Raw genomic sequence first — 9,714 nt, forward strand, 5'->3', positions numbered from 1 at the left:
GTCCCTAATGGCAAAGTAAGTGTAGAAACGCTCATACGGCGTTTTCCAATTGTAGATGTACTTCGGTGTCCTGTTGTATAGGTATACAGCAGCACGCCAGATCTCAACCCAAAGGAACGAAGGTAGCTTTGCTCCGATTCTCATTGCGCGAGCTTTCTCCTGATCACACCCCCGAGCGCTCTGCGCCGCCGTTTTGACTTTGGGCATATGGCGCGGAGGGCTCTAGGCGCATCCGTTTTTGATACTGAGGAAGTCACTTACCTGGCGACTATCCGGGATTTCGTTATCGCACTCAATGACCTCGGGCCTGCACTGGAGTTGTCGCTCTAGTGTTCTGAGTAGATGCTCCAGTGCATAGATAAGCGTTGGTGCAGTTCGATCGGGAAGATAATAGTCCCAAATATAGCCAGAGTAACTTTCAGTGACCAGCATAGCTGAAGTACAGCCAGAATCTCCACTGATGTCGTGGAAATCGATGGCGAGTCGGATGCCGGCCTTCTCGGGCGGAACTCGTCTTTGTCGATGGACTTGGCGTTTCATCTTCGCCGTTCCACAAGCATCACACTCGACCGTGGAGATCCCCTTGATCTTCACCCCCGAGATTGGCCCACGAGGTGCTTGAGTGCTTCAGGTCCTGGGTGTCCAAGTCGAAGGTGCCAAAAGGTTTCGTTTCCACTACAAGGAGAACAACACTCCACGAGTCATACTGTTTCCGTCTGGCCAGGAACGCTGCTGCTGCTGTCGATTTGTCGATGTACTCCAATACATACTGGTCGAAATGGTCCGTCAATATGCAGGGGACTGAATCATCTTTTCTGCGAATTTGGTTGTTATTTCCTCTCGTGTCCCAGTAGTAGCCCCTTTTTCGTAACTGCCGGTATGAGACAATATTGCAGGCAAAGTTTGTGCAATGAGCTACGTCATGTAATCTGAGCAGAGAAGGCCCTTGGGGCCCCTGAACGCGAATGTCCACGTTCCCTGTTGGAGATCACAAATGTGAAACGACCAAGTCGGTGGCAAGGTGTGAAACAAGGTGGAACATTCCACGGAGGTGGTGCCTGTACATAAATAGTAGTTCTCCTACTGCATCTTTTGAAAGAATTAAGAAACCTAAACTCTTCCCATTTTAACACGACTCCCGTGCGAACAAGATATTGCGAACACTCTGGCCAAGGGTTTCGACCGCAAGCATTTCCAGCGCCTCCTACTCGAATGGATCATCGAGGAAAACCACGCATTTAGCGTCTGTGAGCAAGGAAGACTACGCCAGATATTCGAATACCTTAACCCACTTATCAAGATCACGGATGCCAATATTACCAGGACAACCATCCGCCGCAAAGTTCTCTCGGCCTACGAAATGCACAAGGATAAGGTCGTCGCAGCGCTGAAGAAGTCATGGCATGACTGTCATGCGGCCTGATTCACGTCTCCTTTGACGGATGGAAATCAGGCAACAGGCACAGCTTGTACGGGATTGCTTGTTTCTTTCGGGATGAGAATAGCCAGCCACGCAAGCTGGCGCTTGGTGTACCGGAATTGAGAACTCGCCCATTTTTGGACACAACATTGCGGCCGAAATACTGGACGTCCTTGACGCCTATGGTATCCAGGATAATATTGGGTACTTCACACTGGACAACGCGGAAAGCAACGACAAGGCCATGGAGGTAATTGGTGGTGAGCTCGGGTTCATCGGGTCGAGGATGCGTGGGCGCTGCTTCGGCCATACGCTAAATCTCTCGGCCAAAGCACTGCTGTTTGGTCACAACGTCGAGGCTTTTGAAGAGCAGTTGTCAGGGGAAGCTGCTCTGTCTGAGGCGGAGCACACACTTTGGCGGCGTAAAGGACCTGTCGGAAAGCTGCACAACCTGGTGGTTGGCGTCCGAAGGTCGGACCAGCTTACTTATTTGCTGCGGAGTATACAACGATCCGAATTCGATCTATCCTCGGACCCCAGGATTAGAGCGAGGCAGCCGGTCGATTTGATCATTGACAACGATACCCGGTGGCTTTCTCAACTATACATGATTAGACGCGCCATCATTCTTCGACCATTCATCGAACAACTCGTCTTGAAGCATCGTCAACAGTGGGAGCAGGACAACAGATCAAAGAGGACAGGGAATCTCAGAAAGTCTGCAAGGGAGCCCCGGATTTGCTTGGAGGAAAACCAGCTTACGGTCAATGACTGGGTAGTCCTGGAACACCTAGCTAAGCTTCTTGGATTCTACGAGGACTCCGTGAAGACTCTGGAAGGCGATGGCCAACAACGCAAGCGGAAAGGAGGGTGGGTTGGCTCGTACGGGAATGTATGGGAGGTTATCCAGGGATTCGAGTTCTTGTTGGAAGTACTCGAGGACTATAAGCAGCTTGCTTCTGAGATACCCGCCGCGGAGCACTTCCGAATCAATATTAATCTGGGTTGGGAAAAACTCAACAAGTACTACAGCAGGCTGGATGAGACACCAATCTATTACACGGCCTTAGCGCTGCACCCGGCTTTCCGGTGGGGGTATTTCGAGAATGAGTGGAAGGATAACACGAAATGGGTGATGAAGGCGAAGCAGATGGTCCGAGTGTGGGAATCGGACTATCGTCACCTGCAGGTGGTCCGGAGTCCCGTGGATGACGAACCAGTTGCGAAGCGGCAGCGAAAGTACTACAATCCATTTCAAGCGTACTGTGAGCGCACGCGGCTGGTTCTCGGATACGGTTTGGTGAAAGAGGAAGCGACTTTGTCTGACGATATCAATGAAGAAATTAACGAGCTCGGATTATGGTAGTCGTCATGGGAGGCTGGAGATAACGATGTTAGAGATCCAATATCATACTGGCACGAGCGCAAACGTCGGTATCCTCGTCTTTCACGAATGGCGCTGGACTTCCTTACGATCCAGCCAATGTCAGCAGAGTGTGAGAGGATGTTCGCGGCGGCAGGGCGGATGGTGACGCCGCTACGAAATCGGCTGGACGCGGACATTATAGGAATGTGTCAAGTGCTGCAATCGTGGTTACGGGCTGGGGTGATTTACGACCTGGACGTGTCACATCAGGATCACGGCGGCGGCAGAGTGAGTGCTGCATCCTCTATTTCCCACTTCGCGGCAGGCAGGCCTGACTTCTGCATCCAGATGATATAAGATACGATAGCTTCTTCTTCTTCCTCCGTGAGCTGCTGCGGGCGCCCTATCTTAGCATCAGCAACATCCTCATAAGCAACGGTATTTGCAGCCTCAAGCCTCTTGACGATACGGTCGATGGATGCACGAGCAGAGCCGGCATATCGAGCTTCAGCATCACGAAGAGTCAGTGCCTTTTGGGCGGCCGGCAGCGTCACGATTGAGGCCGTGGCGAAGTCTCTGGCGTGAGAGAACAACAGCCTGAGCAGCTCTGAGATTTGATTGTGAGGGCATAATTTCTATAGACGTGATATATGAATTTTCTACTGATTGATGTCCTAGAAATCATTGGTTTTGGCGGGCAAAAGTCATGATTCTACGACGGCAGCCTGTGCGGGGTTGTCTCACACTTTTGTGCCCAACTAAGCTTGCTTAGTTGGCCCCCCCTCCCGGCTAGCCAACGAGTATAATTGACCAGCTTACGACGCCTTTCCGTACTGCCTTGATCAGATTTCAATTCTAATATCTAATCGGATTGAGACGTAGTGTCTTGACAAAGATATGCTTTATTGGGAGGCCAGATGTACCTATGTTTCAAGAAAATAGCGCCGGGAACATATCCTTGTTGCTGTCGGTTTGGTCACCCTGTTACCAAGAACCAGAATGTTGAATGCTGGTTCAGTATAGTGATCTGACACCAGAATTGGCAGACCAGCCACTCATTCAGCAATTCAAGACGACGGCTGTGCCGCAAAGCTTGTCAGCGACAAAGTCCTCAAAATCAAATACGCACCCCACTCACCTTTGGCGAAGTAACTGTACGAGTTGGTGTGTCTAAGGTTCTGAGCTGCTGAAAGAGCCCGGGTTTGTTCGTAGCTGTAAGCCCTATTGATATCCTTGAGGCCGAACAGATGGCCCGTCTCGTGGAGCGTGACGAAGGCCTGGTCCCTATAATGGCATTGGTTGTTTTGAAGCTGCTTTTGGTAGTACCCAGGGCAGGTGCCTATGATTCCCAGCTTGGGCACGGCGTAGGCTACCGCATTGCGTCTAGCGCAGACGCCCCTCGGGTCGCCACAGTAGTAGTGGGCACCCCTGAGTTGATGCTGCTGCAAATACCGCGATGCGGTCAAAGATACCAGCGACGTGGTTGCGAGTCACAGGAGCGGCCGACTTGAAGTACTCCCTCATCCTGGCGGCAGGTCGGAGCGAGCGGCGGCGGCGGCTCGACGCGCGCGATTTCGACATATTCCGATGGCCTGGCTCACCGCCGCGCGCTTAGCCCCTGGCAGCCGGGCACCAGGATGTGACGTGCGCGAAGGGCGAAACCCTGATGGATGGAGGAGGCAGCGGCACCGTCCACGTGCGTGTTGATGGTGTTGCTGGTAAACTGGATCACGCCTGCGATCTCGTTGGACCCGGGCAGAGCGTACAAGAAGGATCCAGTAGAGATCAGAGAGAAGTTGCCGCCGGCATAAGGTTGTGGGTTTCACCGACATCGAAAGTGGTCTCAAGGGTCTGCCCAACGCGAAGAGCTTCAAAGTCGGTGTCGTCCACGTCCTCCATAGAGATTTCGACATAAACGCCTTCAAAGTCAATGCTCTCGCCTAGTGTTTATTTAGGTTAGCCATGCGCTCTGGCAGAGCTTGCATCTACACTCACCATTCTGGAAGATCTCAGCCTTCTCGGTTTGGATATCAGGATCAATCAGTGAACCGGTCTTGAACAGCTTCAGATCAGATCCGCCATTGTTGGTGATCGTCGCCTTAACAAGCGTGTTGCCAATCATCTCCAGGTTCACTGCTAAGGAGGATGCATCTCTCTCGTCGAATGGCATAGAGTTGGCAACAGAGGCTAGGAGCATAATGGAAGACGAGAATAACTTCATCTTGTCTGGTAACTACGGATTGTAGTGTGATGGGCGAAACTCAAGAAAAGACAGAGATGCTGGGACCAAGATCAGACTCATAGAACGTCAGGGAACCACCATTATATAGTAAAAGAAGACCATTGGGTCTCTCCCTGATCGCACTCAGCGACTACCTTGCCATGTCTGCTGGCATCGCAGTACATGACCTTCCTCTACTGCGATACCGCTCCCGTATGCTGGAGCTAGTAGATGGAAACGCAGCTGAAAGATGCTTTCACTCCCAGCCGAGCTTCGGCATGATGTCCAGATTGCAACATGGTAGATGGAAGCAGAGTTGAAAGATGCTTTCGCCCTTGACCGATATGGTATCCAAATTACAACATAGTAGATGCAAACACAGCTGAAAGATAAAAAGCATGATCACAACGATTCTTGGCATGCCCCGCTGCGCCCACCCCAACTCCCAACACGACGACACAACACCCAATACAGCAGATGCGCCGTTGAGTGATCAAATGCCTCGCTGGATTGAAAGGCTCTCACATAGGTTCGTGAATATTAGTATGGTGCATCTCCGAGGAACCGCGGTCCATCGCTGATGCAGAACACAACGCGATTCTTTGGTGCCAAGATTGCCGCGGCGGGCCGGCACATGGAGCCGAAGCGGGAGAGGCCAGTGTGGATGGTGGATGAGATGGGGCTGAGCATTACCAAGCCAACCTTCCGTTTTACCGTCAAAGTTGCATCGAGCTGACAGGATCACCGAGGATCTCTCACAGACATCACTTCACTCTCACTTGCCAAATGCATGGGAAGAGAGTCGCTGTCCATGTGGGCGCGACGGCCTTGGTCCTACATGTTGTGATCTAGATAGGGTAATCGCGGACACGCTGGTCTTATTTTTCTGAGACTAGCTCAAATCGGGTCCCCGCAAATCGGTTTCAATACGACAATACTGCGGGATTACTGCATTGTTAAAGCCGTGATCAGCAATCAGTTCGATTTATTGGCGGCGGCAGCAACCAAGCTCTTTCACTGGCTGTTAGAAGATATACACCGGGGTAGGCCGTTCTAGACTTGGGGATTTAACATTTAACACGCGGTGCGGGACGGGACCTTTCAGCTCCCGCTATTGACTCTTGGCGTCCGGTCAGGACCAAGTGGCGTCAATCAAAGACGGAACTGATAGCTTCCAAGGCTCACACAGCACAATTCAGGGATGGCTGAGGCCTGTTGCTTTGTTATCTGCAAGGGTTGAAAATATGCAGCCGCTTCCCTTTTCATCAATGCCCAGCGCGGCCATGCAACTAACAATGATATTTAAACGAATCATGATGTAGCTGCTCTGTTCTCGAGAAAATGGAAAGGAGACTTTCTCGCACACGGATACTGTTGGATGTTGAGGGTTCACCCTCACGTGGAGGATGAGGGAGGCCGCATGAGCAGCCGAGCGGCTCGTCAGCGTCCAGGCCTTAGCGTTGCATTCATCACGTACATGGACATCCTCTTTTCAACAGTTCTTCTTGAAAAGCCGAAACATACATGACAGTTGAAAGCTGAAAGTTCCGTGTGACTTGGCATCATTGTAATTGGAACATTCAGAGGGTCAGATATGATGAAATGGTGAGGCGATTGCAACCGCCACTATTGTGCTGATTTTTCTGCTTTGAGGGCATTTTCCCTTGTGAAGATGACTAAAGGGACGTCGCATGCTTTTCTGAGTCAAGGTCAGCGTTGAAATACGCATGGCGCAAGCTGAAAAACAACCCTTGTAGGATGCCAATGATATGCCGTGAGAGAGAGAGTTTATTACGCCCGGGAGAACGAATCTCATAGGGCCAGTAGGTACCCTAAGCTATTCACGATTCCACCGCATTGGTCCGGTCTACACAAACTCTGCTTGACAGGCCTGCTTGAAGACCGACTTCTCCAAGTGTTCAGCATCCTATCTTCAGCAGCTGAAGCATGGTCTGTCAACTTGAGGCTGTTCAATGTTAGTAGTCAACAGCGATGTTAATGTTTAGTATGTTGAGTTTTCCCTTTCAACTCAGTCTTCCCGTAGCCATCGCAAACTTGGTTGCCGCTCTCACGTCCGATTCTTCGGCTCCTATCTTGCTGAGGTAGCTGTTGATCCTGGCCATTCCTGTGCGAAGCTGGGAAAGCACGTCGGCCTCTCGTCTCTTTAGACTGTCGTATAGCATTTCCGTGTGCTTGCCTGGTAGAGCTCGGTCGATGCGCTTAGAGTAGCCGCCTACTCTGTCACGGGCACCTACGGGGCCCGAGCGTGCTTGGACCGTGGATGGGGACTTTGATGATGTGATGTGTGCGCTAGCCGATGCTGACTGTCGGATCAGGTAGTCTAAGGTACCTAATTCAGTAATAGATTGTCAAGATGATGTTAGATTAGTGGCTGGGGATGGGGTAAAACCCGTCTCGGACAGATTGAAGAAGGATCAAGTCAACAATCAATAACATCATAACATTTTTAAATCCACATCTGATATTCGTAATTGCGCGCATCCAACAGATGACCGTGCATATGCGCAAAGAAAGAGGCGAAAAAGAAGGCCCTGACAAAAACCATACTCGTATAACGTATCCGGTGGGGAAAGGTAACAAGGCGACAGAGCTTCGGCATTGGACGATGTCTCACAACGCCATGACTCTCTTTCAGGCCAATACAACGGCCATGGAAGTTTAAATGTTTCTCGCGTTCTTTTACTTCGACGAGAGGATCTCTTTCTCCGACGGATGGGTTGATTGCAGATTAATATATTACTCAACTAATTGGTGGATAAAGCTCAGTTTCATTAGCGATATACATGTGCAGCGCCTGATATGTGAGTAAATAGTATAGATGAATAGATAAGCGTCATGACTGAGCCCAAAGTCATAGTAAAAGCCTCTATCAGGTCACATATCTCTAATATAAAATGATGTGATACGGTGATGTGCTGTGCTCAACGTGAATCTTTCTGTCCTGAGACCTACAGCTGCATCTGCATGCAGAATCCTCTTTTCGTATGGGAGACTCCTGTGTTGGAGAGAAGAAATGAGGATCCTGGACGAAGATCGGCCGCCGCCCTTTTAGCAAAGGTCTGACACGTCAGAACATTCTATTCTTGACAAAATAGTGTGGTGGTGGTGGTGTCATGAACCTGATGTAGTCGAACACGGAGGGAGTGTGTAACTCTCTTTTAGAGAAACACGCATTGGTCTCAGCATTAGCCAACATTTTGAGCTTCTCCACAAGTTTATTTATTCATCTTTACAAGGAACGTTCAGGGATGTCCCCAGCGGGAATACGACTGGAAGGCTCGGGCCTCTTCCGCCTGAACCCGCACCCCAACCTTGTGTTCGTCTCACCTCGGGATGAAGCGAGATACAAGTCGGTCACCACAACGCACATCAGGCATATTTCTGTATTGAGAACCTTTAACAGCCTCAGATGTACACAAATCTCTCGTTTTAGTAAGGGGTCATTCAGCTTGGGAAGGTCAATGGATTACGCATCGGTCATCTGCCTTGCGGCAGCAACGACAGATGACCATGGACGATCAAGTCCCAAAGAAAACTATAAAAGGAGGAAGATTCAACCAGAGGACACACAGTCAAACATCAACAGATTAGCACACAGCATCAAAATCAATCATACTCTTCTTCTTTGATAACCAAACCTTTTACATCGTTTTCAAACTGCCTCTCTCACCGCCTTGTGCAAGATGGCAGCTCACTCTTTGATCAAGGGCCTCATCGTCGGGTCAGGTCTCCTCGCGGCCGCCGTGCAGGCTTCCTCGGGAGATCATCGCCTGAATGCTCGAGACAATGGCGGCTACAGGCCTGAGCCCCAGGGACATTTTGTCTGCGTCGAGCAGCACAAGATCGTCAAGGTGACCGTCGGTGAACCCGGGGCGAGTGCACCATGACGACCACGTACCCCGGACCTCTGTTGGATATCCCCGGGGACTACCCTTACCCCGACGCCAACCTCAACGCCGCCGCCGGCCTTCTCATGCGATGAGGGTGGCTACCTCGTCCAGGGGACAGTTCTGTACCGACTCAACTTGGAGACTGGCGACAATCCGGCTGTCAACGAGAACGTCGGGCCTGGCGGTAACATCAATGCCATCGGTTATAATATCCTTGACAATTACCTCTATGGCTTTGTGGCCGTGAGTGGCGGCCGGTGGCAGCTGATCCAGATTGACGCCGAGGGTGGTCACCAACTGCTTCCCACGGTTGACCGTTTCTACAGCACGGGAGATATTGACGCCAACGGTCAGCTGTGGATTGGGGCATCTGGGACTACGGCTTGGGCACAGATCGACCTGGACCCTGATTCGGCGAGGTACGGACAGCTCGTAGATTCGGGTACTATGAAAGTCCCAGGAAACTTCGTTGCTGACTGGGTGTTCCTTGAGAACGGCGGCCCATACCTCTACTCGATTGCCTGGTCGACCACAGCTCGCCTTGTTCGCTGGTCCATCGAGAGAAAGGTGGACGGAGGTCCGTGACTACGGCAACGTCACGCCCGCGGCGCCTCAGTTCGGCGCCCTGTACGCTGTTGGCGATGAGATGTGGGGAAGCGACAACGCCTCTGGCAAAATCATCGCGTTCCCTGTCCTGGACGATAATGCGCCGGCGAGGGATATCAGCGCAGGGCCGCCATCGAACAGCAACGATGGTGCGCGTTGCTTCGCTGCCCCAGCACCTTCGAACCGCTAA

At 51.3% G+C, this 9,714-nt stretch overlaps 3 protein-coding genes across 3 annotated transcripts; 1 reads left to right on the top strand and 2 right to left on the bottom strand.

Annotated features, from left to right (window-relative positions):
• Nucleotides 1–3,058: 3,058 nt before the first annotated feature.
• FPOAC1_014142 (uncharacterized protein) lies at nucleotides 3,059–4,367 on the bottom strand (the record flags this gene model as incomplete). Its single annotated transcript, XM_044858464.1, has 3 exons — nucleotides 3,059–3,393; nucleotides 3,925–4,169; nucleotides 4,213–4,367. 3 exons carry the CDS (start codon nucleotides 4,365–4,367, stop codon nucleotides 3,059–3,061), a joined length of 735 nt encoding a protein of 244 aa, XP_044700580.1.
• Nucleotides 4,368–4,571: 204 nt separating this feature from the next.
• Nucleotides 4,572–5,007, bottom strand: FPOAC1_014143 (uncharacterized protein; the record flags this gene model as incomplete). The annotated part of the gene is made up of 2 exons (XM_044858465.1): nucleotides 4,572–4,726; nucleotides 4,782–5,007. 2 exons carry the CDS (start codon nucleotides 5,005–5,007, stop codon nucleotides 4,572–4,574), a joined length of 381 nt encoding a protein of 126 aa, XP_044700581.1.
• Nucleotides 5,008–8,711: 3,704 nt separating this feature from the next.
• Nucleotides 8,712–9,714, top strand: FPOAC1_014144 (uncharacterized protein; the record flags this gene model as incomplete). The annotated part of the gene is made up of 3 exons (XM_044858466.1): nucleotides 8,712–8,879; nucleotides 9,030–9,337; nucleotides 9,411–9,714. The coding sequence occupies 3 exons, from the start codon at nucleotides 8,712–8,714 to the stop codon at nucleotides 9,712–9,714; spliced, it is 780 nt and encodes a 259-aa protein (XP_044700582.1).

Source organism: Fusarium poae, assembly GCF_019609905.1.
Source record: "Fusarium poae strain DAOMC 252244 chromosome Unknown contig_9, whole genome shotgun sequence".
Lineage (NCBI taxonomy): Eukaryota > Fungi > Ascomycota > Sordariomycetes > Hypocreales > Nectriaceae > Fusarium > Fusarium poae.